Here is a 12,690-nt window from a genome sequence, read left to right on the forward strand (position 1 = left end):
TCGGCCCCGTGACAACCCCCTCCCACCCTGCCTCAGAGTTCAGCAACTCTCTCCTTGCTTTCCCTGGCCTCCTCCTCCTCCCACCCAGCCTGGCCTAAACATTTCACTGCTGATTAATGTATCAGTGACAAGCCAATAGCTCTTGGCTTTAAAGCAAAGTCAGGCCCCACTTTGCACAAACATCTTCACTTCTTCATTTTCTTAAGACTTAGCCCCAAACTCCCTTTTGCTGGGAAAGATGAAGCCCTTTCTACGCTCAGGGACTGTCACTGCAAGGCAATGGCAACCTCCACCAAACACTGTGTGGGCTTCTGAGAAGGTGGGGCTTTCCACTGCTCTTTCTCAGATGCATCCAAACACAGCACTTTCTGGCCAAATACACACAATATCTGGCCAAAACCAGGCACTTGTAAGAAGAGTTCCCCACCTAAGACACCTCTGGCCATGCACACGTCTCCCAATGCCAGAGGGCAGCAGTGAGGAGCACGTAAGCTCAGGGATAGGAGCAAAGTCCCTCACTCAGAGCTGTGTCTCAGGAAGGCAGTAAAACTTAGCACACACTGACCCTGTGCTGGCAGCAGTCCTGCAGCAGCCCCAGCAGCAGTTTGGCCATCAGCACCAGCAGGTACTATTTGTACACTCAACACGTCAGGAACCAGAGGAGGCAGCATGACTGTCAGGAAACTGACCAGGCACACAAACCCCATAGCTCGGGTATTCCCTGGTCTTGCAAAAACTTCTCCCTGCAGGGCAGGTCTGCAGCCTACCACACAGAAGAAGGACAGCTTGGGTGAGGCTGGGCATCTGACACAACGTGTCAGCCAGTCCACAATCACAAACGCTACAAAATGGCCTACACCAAAGGAGTCATCCCTTGATGCCAACATGGACAAGCAAGAATAGATGAGCCTCTCAAGATGCGTGAGTGATGGCCCAAGCAAAGCAGGGGCTGGCAGAGAACTGAAGCTACTCACTAGCTAAGGTGACCACTGCAGGGACACTGGCAATGACTCCTTCGGGCACACGAGCGATGCACTGGTATCGCCCCACGGTGCGGTTGTTGAGAGCCGTGATGACGAGCTTCCCTCGCTCCACGTGGATACCCAGCACCTCGTCTGATCCAGCCAGCTCCTTCCCGTTCAGTCTCCAGGTGAGGTTCACTCGGGGCGGGTCCACCACACACCCCAGGCTGACTGGACCCCCAAGTTTTTGGACAATGGAAGCAGGCTGCACTGTGACCTGCAGAGATTCACCTGCACAGAGGGAAAAAATGGGAATAAGAAAGCTCTGTGAGACTCAGCAATAGAAAGGATGGAGAAAAAAGCTGTGGTGCTGTACATTTTGCATTCCCCATCGCCCCTGCTTGCGCTGCACCTTCCCCTTGACTCCACACACACCCACCCTGATGTTTGGAGATGTACATCAGCCCCATTTCTTCTTGACACTGCCAGAGAGAATTGTCCCACTCCAAATGTATCTCCTCCTCTGGAGTAGGGTTTGAACCTAGACCTTTGGTCAAGGCTACTCACGGAACAGCAGAGAGAGAGAAAACCACTTTGTACTTGAGGCATGGCTACGCAAAACAGCATCAAGGCAAACCAAAATGGGTCAGAACAGACACTCACTCAGTTTGGCAAAACAGCTGGCGGCCGCAAGCACGAGGCAAGGGATGGGGGACATGGGCCTCTTCCTTCCACGTGTCATTGCCATCCCATGCGGTGTGACCTGGGGCGCCCAGGGAAGGGTCCCATAAGCTGCCTCAGGGGATGCAGTGGATGTGCGGCAGTGGATTCCTGCGGATGACAAGAGACACGATGGATGAAACCCTCAGCTTCTCTCTGCTTTCCAGCCCTGCCTGGCTTCTCCACCAACATCCTTAAACTGCCACAGATTCACCGAGCCAGTGGCCTGAAGAGGCTACAGACACTGATGCAAGCATTTCTCTTCTCCAGCCTCTCCCCCAGACATGGTTGGGAGTCTCCCAAGACATCCCATCCTCAGCCCTCAGTACACGAGCACACACAGACACACACTCCCTTTCCCCATTTCATACTTGGCACAGTGAATGACAGTGATGCACACCAGGCAATTTTCAGGAACAAAACACAAACATTTTCAACAAAGTGTCACTGAAGATCCACTGAGTGTTGCTGCCACTTCTTGGCTATGTCTGGAATATATTCTACTCTGAGCACTAAAGTAAATGAGCACTACAAGTCCATTCTAACTGAGAGACTCAACCTATGAAAACACTTCAGTTTAACTGTTCTGCCTGAAACACACCACCTGTTTTGAGTCTACACAAACCACCAGGTTCATATTTGAAAGTACCAACTAGCCCCCAAAAAACTAGAAATGTAAGGCCACCTGTCACAACCCAGGTTGCTGTGAAGAGCTGCACACTGCAGCAGCTGCTTTGGAGACTCAGGAACGAATGAATATTAAAGCAGACAAGTCAGGTCAGAGGGATTAAAGATCTCAGTAGCTCCCCCAAGAGACACCTCAGATGTCAGAATGAATTCATCTTTAATCAAAGGCAACAGGCTGAAATCAAGAGGAGATTTCCCTCTACTGGCCTCATAATGCAGCTATAGGATTTTGAGCTCCCTTCAGCTGCAGCACTAGGATGACCTGCAAGTCCTAAGGCACTGCAGAATTGCTCCTGTGGTATGTCTATAGGGAAGAAGCCCAAGACTGAACGCAAAGCAGCCATGGCAGACAGCCCAAGCAGCAGCTGATTAGCAATCAGCTCATTAGCCACAAGCACCATCCTCAAGAGCACCTGACTCTGCAGGGTCATTACTTCCTACTTCCACCATGGTCACTGCTTGAGCCATCACCTGCTGGAACATGCGCTCTCCATAACCATCCCAGTCAAAAAGAGGGCACAAGTCCCTCCAAGCATAATCCCCCAAAATTAAACTTCCTAACTCCAGAAGTAACGACTGACACAGGCTCCCCCTGAGAGGCTTGGTGAGTTGCTCAAAGCAAGGCTGATTACTGCTAGCAAGGAACCACAGCATTTGGGGAAATACCACCAAGCTACTCTTAAATGACTTTGCTTGGCCTTTGGGGACAGCAAAGGTGCAAGAGTGCAGCACAGGGCAATGTCCATGGCCAGCCACACTGAGGTCCCCATCATGACAGCAAGAATCCAGCAAGCTGGCTTGCATGCATCTCTGCAAATTGGGCTGTCCCTCTGACAGCCTCACAAGCTGTCCCTTTTCCCCCCACCATGTCCCAGAGCCCTGCTTGAAGGAGAAATAATGGAAGAGACATTCATATAAAGTTGAGAAGAGAGAAGAAAAGCCTCCTCTGAGCTGGTGATTTCAAAAGGAAAAAAACAGCAAGTAATGCAACGTGCGGCTGGAGTTTTGAGAAGGCCACAAAGACCATCTTTACATGGCACTTTGCAGGCCAGTATGAGTCCAGTGCACTGGCTGGCCCAGCAGGCTCTACACAAGGCAGCTCTTTCCAGGAGTTACACAGTCATGGGAAGAGTGGCTGTGAGGCCAAGATGACAGGCCCTGCTAAGAGGCAGGGTAAATTAAGTCAAGCTTAGCATAGCCCAGTGTGGCTTCCAGGCATGCAGGAGCATGGACAGAGCTCAGATATCGGGCATATCCTGAAGGCACCCAGAGAGACCAGCTAGGCCATACTCCAGCTACTGCACACCACGGCCCCATTACATGTGAAAATCCCTGTGGGTAACCTCCAGTGCCAAAGAGACAAGACAGCAACTTCCCTCCCACACACCTCATCCTTCTTGGTATTCACTCTCCCCACCTGAGGAGAGTCTCAACATTTCCCCCACCAACCAGCACATAGTGTCATACACGATACTTCAGTGATTGACCTGGAGACCCACCTGAGTTGCTCGAGTTTATTTCTCCACGTAAGACAGCCACCAAAGCACCCTTCATTAGGCCACAGCCACTAGGGCAAGTCACCACTGATGATGGCTGTAAAAGTGCCCTGGGTCTGTCCATACCAGAACATGCAGCATTGACACCACTGCTGATGCACAAGTTAATGTCCCACTAAGTACACTCATCTGGAAAAGACTTTGAATTAGGTCTGGCTTTAAAACACCTCACACCCTAAGGTTTCCTGGAGATGGAAAGCCTTACACTGATGTGGAAGAAACATTTTGGGGCAGGACCTACTGTCTGGTTCCTCAGTGCTGGAAGCCTATGGAGCAAAGCTGACTCATTCCCCCTATCTGGATGGGTTTGGCAGCAGAATGGAAAAATATTGGATGGAAAGGAGTTGTTCCTTGGAGTCCAGGCTGAGGGAGGGGGTAGGCAAAGACGTTCCCAACCAGACCTCCCTGCAGCTCTGCGTTGCACAGAGCCTCTGGCCAGAAAGGCAAAGCCAAAGGCGCAGAACTGAGCATGAGCCCCTTCACGAGCTAGGAGACCACCCAGGCACATCGATGCAATGACTGAACTGGCTGCCCCCAGGTCTGTGAAAAGATGAAGAGCAATACATGGGGAGAAAAAAAAGAGGAGCTCAAAAAATTTGGCTATGGCACTGGGCAGATTGAACAGTATTGAGCAGAGAGTGAGGAGGGAAGGTGTGTTGCAGCAAGTGTATGGTACCTAAAACCATGACACTCCCCAAACCTCCAGGCAAGGGTATGAGCTCTAAATAGGGACATGTGGCCATTTCTTTCACAGCTGAGTGAAGTACAAAAAGTAAATGGCCAGCATAAAAATAATGAAGAAAATGAATGAAAACATCAATTCCAAAAGAACTATTAGGATCCAGGGCCAGATTTTGAAATTCTCAGCTTCCACAATTGAAGCCAGATTTTCAAAAGCATTCAGTTCTTGACATGCTGAGCTCTCCTGAATAGGCAACCAACTTATTTCGATGCCTAAATGGGAGCTGACCTCTTTTGAAAATGCTGCCCTTAAGCAGTCTGCAATAGTGCAAAGCAAGGAACTTTATTAATCAGGCAGCTTTCGATCTGCCTCATGTCCCTGCCAGCAGCACCAGAGCGGACTGCAGTGGGAGAGGAGGCAGAGGTGGGGAGTGGAGGAGGCCCCAGGCATTCCAGTTGACTTCCCAGAGGTGGTGGTCCCAGGCAGGGGCTGCAGGGCTGCTGCATGACAGCGTCCTGCTCTGCTGCCTCCATTCCCCAAGGCAGGTACCTTGTGAGCTGCCCCTGGTTGCCAGCACTTCTGCAGCCACCAACACCAGCCTTGACAGCTCCTGCTTAATTGTTATCTAGGAAAAGAAAGAGTTAAAATAATTTAAAGACGTTCAAGAGTGAGGGCAAACAAAAAAATTATTTGTTTATTTATTTTAAATTCTTTCCTGACAGGTTAAAATAACAATTTCCTGTCTGTGGAGCTCTAAGTCCCTTTCAGACAGCCCAGTAAATCAAAGGAGGGGCCATTAAGAGAAAAAAATTAACGAGAGCTTCATCAGCTAAGGAGGGGTGGTGGGGGTGTAAAATCTGTCGGCTCGGCTTCCCACCACACACCTAACCCTGCCCCAGCTGTACCGCGGCGACGGAGGGCACTGCAAAGGCAGCGGAGCAAGAAAGGAAAACCAGAGGTGAAGATATAAAAGGGAAGAAAGGCCCGTGCCTGTGCAGGGGGGTGACAAAACTCGAAAGGAAAAGGGGATTTGAATTAAGCACAGGCAGCAGGAGAGGTGTTTGCTGATTAGAAACTGAAGGTTTTACTGAGGAAATGCTGCTCACAGCCCCAAGCCCCCTCCTGCTTAACAAGGGCCAGCCAAGCAGCCCTCGTTACTGCCACACTGCCTGTAATTTACAAGGTTCCCAAATAGGAACCAGCCTCTGCCCCAGCTCCGGGGCAGCATCCCTGCACCACACATCCCAGCTCCGCCGGCAGGCTGAGGGAATGCACAGGCAGACCGGGAGCTGGGAACGTCACCCATGCACATGACATTGGTCTGGGGCTGTGTCAGGCAGAACAGACCTTGGGCACATCTTCCTGCAAGGGATCAACTGTGGGAAGGAGTAGGCACTGCTTTGCACCAAGGGTAAGGCTGCAGCAACTTCAGTCCAGCTAACAGCTGGGGACACCCTGGGTGACTCTGGAGAATTCACTGCAGCTGCTCTCTGTTTCCAGCAAGTCAAGTAGGGACAATGGTACTCCCAGCTCTCTGTTTCATACATTGAGACCTTAGCTTTTCAGAAAAAGCAATGTCTTACACAGTACTATGAGCCAATTTTACTTGTAATCATTGGTTTTTAATACAATACAGTATTTTTCCCCCATTAAGCACAAACCACTGAAAAACAAAATGTGAAAGAGAAAAGAGCAACAGTATCCCTTTGTTTTACAAATTTAGGAATCTGAGGGCTAGAAGAGGAAGCCAACCTGGCCCAAGGTTATACAGTAAAGCAGTGCCAGGCAGGGCTAGAAACAAAAGCTCTCTCACTGGGACCTCCATCCCATCAAGCAAGCTGCTCTCGGACCCCCAATCTTTTCCATCCCACCTGAAAAATGACATGGTACAACTGTATAATCCTCTAGCTGCAAAAATACTGTCCAGGTGACATACCTGAGCAGATCAGCTGCAAAGTCCCTGCATGATTCCTGGGCATGGACAGCAATCTGGGCATCCCTGACTGCTTCTCCCCAACCCATCAAACAGTAACATCCTCCAGGGCAAAATTAACCTCTACCCAACCCCTGTCCCCATTCCAAAGTATTAATTTCACACTGTTAAGTTATGCTCATTTTCTCTGCAAGGGTTTGGAAAAGGACAGGTTGGTGTAGGACAGAAGCTCCCATGTAACAGCATGGGCAGCTGATGGGGATGGATGTGCAGGTGCCATAGGAAGTGGCAGGATCCCAAATGGGAAGTGGTTGGTATCAGGAGAGGGCAGAAAGGCAGAACCCAATGTTACACCACCTTATCAAGGTGGTAGCACAGTGTATGTGGAAACAGGGAGAAAAGCTTGCCTGTTTTTTCCCTCTGTAGCACTGAGAGCTGATTTAAGAGTGCATTAGCTCTTTTAACATAGCCCTTGACTAACTGTATGAGGAGGTCCCCTCCTCCCTTTTTAAAAGTGATTAGGCAAAAAAAGACTCTCTTACTGTCTGCTTGTGAGCTCAGAGAGTCCATCAAAAAGCCACAACAGAGAAAGTGTCTGGAATAAATTCATGCTTATAGGCAGAAGGAAAATATCCCGAGTAAAACCTGGCATGGCACAACCACCACAGATCAGTGGGTTTGCCTCCAAACTGCAACTAGGTGACCCTAAAGAAGAACCACAGTTTTAATTCAAGCAAGTCCTGAGCAACAGACACCTCTTTAAAAATAAACTTAACTTGCAAGTAAAACATCTCTTTTCTTTGAGCAGAACTGCTCATGCAAACCAAACCAGCAACAAACCAAACATGCAACAACCTTCGTAACTTTCTTCTGTCTTCCTCAGGATGAAGTTACTTCCCTGAGCAGTTCCCCGAGCAGTTTTCCACAACAGCCTGCAGCCTCACCAGGGAGAGGACTGGGCATGCTGGCTTTGAATTAGCAACAGGATGCAAAGCCTTCTCATAGCCTGTCTGACTTTTGCACATATCCCTGAGGACCCAATGCCTGCAGTTTCTGGCACCTCTCCATCCAACGACTCCTCTGAACTGAGCGCCACTTTCCAGCTGGCATTGATCAAGCTGACTTTGCTGAGCTCCAGCAAACCCCTTCACGTTGGCATTTCATCAGCCAGCAAGTGTGAGGCCGCTTGAAGAACGAAATGCCACCCTCATACCCACTACGGGCTCCCCAGTGTCACCATGGCAGAGGCACCGTGAGTGTGGCTCGCTTTGGGCGCTGCCTGTGGCATGGTGGTCCCAGGGTGGCTGGACCCGCCAGCCTGGGACAGCCCTAGTGCAGGCGGGCCAGGAATGCAAAGATGGCCTTGTCCCACAGGATACATGTCCTTTTTTAGACAGTTATCAGGAGAGGAGCCCTGTGCTAAAACAGAGTATACACACTGGCTTCTGCTGCCCCTTGGCGTGCCCTGAAAGCAGCTCCAGTCCTTGAAAAGACAAGGCTAAAGCGTAAGAAAAAAAGAAAACCCACGTCCTTTCTTCAATATCATGCTCCCCCCATGCCCTAGACACTTAATTTCCCTCCTTCCCCCCGGCTTCCCCCTCCATTCTGAGTAAATTCAATTTGACAACCCTGCTAATTGGATAAACGCTGCTCCCTACGCTCCTTTAAGGCTGCCCGCTTTTCTCTCCTTGTTTTTGGAGGGCGATTGTGGCTGTTCTTTAACATGAATTCCATCTGCTTTATTTCTCCTCTGCCCATTCAAGACCCCTCCTGAATATGTATGAGGGGCTGTGCCCCCCCACCCCCTTTCTCCTCCATCCCACCTCCCTCCCTCATCACCCCCCCATCCCTCTCCCTGCCCTCTCCCATTGCCCGGGACAATAACCCCCCAAATGCCCCCTTCTCCCACCCTGGCCCTTTTTGCTTTAGATAAACACAGGCAGTGTCAAGTGTGAGGAGGGGGGGGGAAGGATGGGGTTCAACTGCCAGTCAAGCCTCGGGCCCTCAATGAAGCCCGGAGGCCTACCCTAATCTGCTGCATGCTTGCCATATGGGAGCTGTGTTGCCCTGGGAAACACTAACAGGCAGAACGGAGCTTAATAGAGTCCATATTCATTGTAATGCAGTGAAATGGCTCGAGGGACTATTGCCCCTTGGGTCTGTTTTCATTCTTCTGTTCCCCCTCTTTCTTTTCTCTCTCTCTTTTTTTTTTTTTAATAAATTTTTTTCCTCCCCTCCTTCTCCCCCCTCCCCCCCCCGTTTTTTTTTTTCCCCTTCTTTCTTCCTTTCAAAAGGACGAAGTCCCTGGAGAGCTCTAATCTGGAGAGGCTGGGGGCTCCCCAAGGGCTGGCCAGCCGATGGGGCAGGAGCGGGAAGGGGGAAGGGAGAAGGTGGAGGTGGTTACGGCGGCGAAGGAGAGGTGGAAGGCAAGAGGAAAGTAGTAACTAATAAGCATGCAGCCGGCCAGCTGTCAAGATGCTGACAATACTGCTCCGGGTGCAAAGAGCCCGACAGCCAGCGCTGGCACGGAGCTGGCGCAGGGTCCTCCCGGGAAGCGCCTGCCTCCCCTAGGAGCCGCCGTCCTTGTCTGCTGCCCATCGCGGCACAAGCGGCAAAAAAAAAAAGGGGGGAAAAAAAAGAGAAGGGCGCAGATGGAGCGTGCTGCACAGCCTCTTCAGAAACAAAGTGCACCTAGGAAACAGATGTTGTTGCTGCAACAAGCCTGGAACTACTGGCTGCTCTCTGGGTCCTTCTCCCAAGTGCACGCAGGGAGAAAGTGGCCCTGGAGCAGCTGTCGGGGCTGCCCCCGTGGCTAGGACAGGCTGCCTCTCCAATCAAAACCTTTCAGTCCAACTTCACTCCAAACTGGGAGAGCTGCCACAGTTTTAGACCAACTTTTCCTCTGCGCTCTCCATCCTTCTCATCCTTGATCCACCTGTAGACTCTCCTGCCTCGCAGCTAAGGTCCCAGTTTAAAGAGCTGAGGAATCCTGAAGGGGGTGTATATCTGCAGCACTTACAGAAGGGTGCAGGTCCTGCATTCAGGGCCTTGATCTTCAAATGTCAGAAAATCAGCAGAATTGCTGCTATCAAGGTCCTACGAGACCAAGGCCCCACAGAGGTGCAGCTCAACCTACTCTATTGCCAAGGCAGGTGTCAGAAAAAAAAGGGTCAGGATCCCCTTGAAAACCACGTCAATGTAGTCACACACCTGAGATGAGTTACCTGCTCTGGAGTGTTTTCAGTTTTCCCCACAGCTGCTACAAACTCATCTGACCATGCAGCAACAAAGTCTTGCTTTTCTGAGGCTTTACTATGGGACAATACTGAATCTTTATGGTAAGAAATATTTCAGAAGAGGCAGCAGGGAAGGGGTCATCCACGCACGCCAGTGTGATGAGAAAACACACCTTGAGTCTTAGAAGCAAGAGATTTACTGCACTGTAATACTTGCCTGAAGCATTCTATCTTGCCATATGAAAACAATACTCACTTTATCATTCCCATCACAACTAAAGCCAGAGATCAGTGTCAATGCAGTCAGAGCTGCAGGCAGATGCTGTACTAAACACAGGAAAAACAATCCCATGTCCTCTAGACTTCACACCATTGGGTAGAAAAGTTACTTATTTTAGGATGCTTGATACAAGCACTAACAAAAGTTACCTGTCTACACCTTTTTGCTGTTTGGACAAAGAAGCAAAGCATGTAACAAAGAGCTGGGAACAAGTGAGAGTGTGCATCTGGGCAAGAAAAGCCCAGGGGATGGCTCTGCTGGCAACTGATGCTGTGGGACCCACAGGATGGGTGGTGAGTGCCAGTTGATGCAGCTGGCTCTGGTCTGGGCTCCCCCATGCCGAATCCTACATCAACATGAGCCGGGCCTTAGGTTGTTCCCTCCCTGTCAGCAGCTGCAGTGGAGGAGGGCGCAGGGAGCCATGGGCAGTTCCCACCAGGAGCTGTCATCACACAGGCACAGATGTGCCTGTGGGTAGTTTACATTACTCGGGGCACTGCTTTTGTTTTCCCCTTCTCATCCTTTGCAAACAAAAAAAACCCAAACCTTGAAATCTGATGTTGAGAGTCTAATTGCTTCTTGGGTTAGGGAGAGGTCAGAGAGAAGGCAGGCCTGGCAGACCCAGGGAAAGTGATGTTGGGCAAAAGCTCTCAGAGATACTAAAGGGAAGCGTGGAATAAAGGTGACAGAAAAGAAAGAGCAATAAAATTAAATTTAGATGAGAGGGTCAAGAAAGAAGAAATAGAGGAGTTGGGATTTTGGCAGATTTCCTTATGTTGCATTTGTCCCCACTGCTTCAGGGCAAGGACATGGCAATGCCACAGCTCACCTGCCACATGTATATCCAGGCTCAAATCCTTGTCCCGTTTTCCTCTGAGAAGGGGCTGTCACCTCACACCATCACCTCTCAAGCAAATCTCTCTCCCCAGCTGACACACTTCCACTTAATTTAAATGTGGCCTACCCAGAACAGCAGGAAAACCACTCCTGCTCTCCACCAGAATCTCCTTGCTGCTTTAAGACAAAAGCTTAATCAACAGATACACTTCCACAGTATGCTCTGGTTCCAGTGAAACAGCATTTTTCCGTGGGGATCCCGAGCAGGATGTTCTCCAAAGCTGTTTTCACTCTGCATCACTTCCCCAGCAGCTCCTGGGGAACACACACAGCCAACTCTCACTCCCCAACTACAAGACACCAAGATGTTGACCAGAACAACAATTTTGCCACTGATGTGGCAGCAACGCTAAAAAACCCCAAACCCTAGGCTACCTAATATCACCCTACGGCCTCTCTGCAGCCAGACCAGTGGTCAATAATGGGAAAGAAGACCATAAATCATGGCAAAGGTGTGACATTGAGCTGCTCTGAAAAGACCCATCTCCATTTTATTGTTTCTGTCACGTGATGGGGTCAAGCTTGCAACAGGACAGACAATAAATATCCCAGCATCCATTCATGCTGGTAACCATCAGCTGAAACACTCCTCTCTCTGTATAATATAAACCAAAGCACAGAGGAGTGGTGGACAAACCCCACCAGTCAGCATCTGCATGGAGCACAGCAGGAGTGCTGAGGGAACGAGCACATTTCAGTGTCTGACAGCCATGGCCACCTGCAAACTGAGACTCAGAAGCTCTTGTTCACAGAGGAGATCACAAGCCAGAGAGAAAGCAGCTATGGATGCTTTTTAAGAGCAGTCCACATCTTCATATGCTTAAACATGAGCCTACCTTTAAGTACCAAACTAAAAAAAAAAAACCAACTCAAATCATCTTTGTCTAGGAACAATAGAAAAATCTTTTCCATGTCCAATTAGAAACAGTAATAGAGTGAAACAAATACACGAACAAAAAAAACCAAACCACAAACCAGAGAAGTCCACAGGAACTGCCAGTGACACTGTTAAGCCTTCCTTGAGGAAAGCTGCTATGGGGATATTTTCCTGTTGGCAGAGCAAAGATTCAGGTAGCTTTCCTAGGCTCTGAACCTTCTTCCAGTGTGTACTTGAAGAGCAAGGGTGCCTACCACTGTTGCAGTAAAAAACCAACCAAGCTTATCATAAACATAAGCCAGTGGCACAGCAGAAATACCTGCTAAAACAACACAAGCTCTGGATTATAACAGAGGACTTGATTCTACTGGCACCAAAATCAGCCTGATCTTTGCCATGACTTCAATGGGAGCGGGCCCAGAAACTGCATTAACAAGCACAAGGCTAGTTTAACACAGTTGACATCAAAATCCAGAAGAGCACACAAAAGAGACAGGACAAAGTACTTGCCAGTAACGTCAATACAAAGTTTAATCCCCAGATGGCTGGCTTTAGAGACATCCCCATCACCACCATAAAGAGAAACTGCCTTCTAGTTTGCACTCTTTTCAGCAATAACTTGTTGCTGGGATGCAAAAGAGCACAAGCCCATTTTTCTTGTCCTTTGAAGATGATATTTAAAAGTTGAGGATCTTTTTTCTTTCATAAATTTGGGAATAAATGGGAGTTTTTACTCTCCATAGCTGTCACTAAATTGCTTTTCACTAACAATAATCATTTTCATTATGGGAGCAGGTCAAAAGCCTGTAGAACTCTCTGCTGGGACAAATTTCCCCTGGAAGACATGTCACTACTCCAAA

General features: G+C 49.4%; 1 protein-coding gene across 7 annotated transcripts in view; it reads right to left on the minus strand.

The window, feature by feature from the left end:
- The window catches only part of BOC (BOC cell adhesion associated, oncogene regulated), a 54,987-nt gene that overhangs the window by 21,778 nt on the left and 20,519 nt on the right, over nucleotides 1-12,690 (minus strand). For 4 of the 7 annotated variants that reach the window (XM_048293968.1, XM_048293971.1, XM_048293970.1 and 1 more), the window contains 2 exons: nucleotides 1,626-1,793; nucleotides 975-1,253 (listed from right to left, as the gene is read on the minus strand). In XM_048293968.1, coding sequence (XP_048149925.1) covers nucleotides 975-1,253; nucleotides 1,626-1,710 — 364 coding nt within the window. In that variant the 5' untranslated portion in view covers nucleotides 1,711-1,793. Of the gene's footprint in view, nucleotides 1-974; nucleotides 1,254-1,625; nucleotides 1,794-3,868; nucleotides 3,939-5,156; nucleotides 5,233-12,690 lie in introns of those variants that run through there. The other 3 variants (XM_048293967.1, XM_048293966.1, XM_048293973.1) reach the window with 2 other exon arrangements.

Source organism: Corvus hawaiiensis, chromosome 2 (genome assembly GCF_020740725.1).
Source record: "Corvus hawaiiensis isolate bCorHaw1 chromosome 2, bCorHaw1.pri.cur, whole genome shotgun sequence".
NCBI lineage: Eukaryota > Metazoa > Chordata > Aves > Passeriformes > Corvidae > Corvus > Corvus hawaiiensis.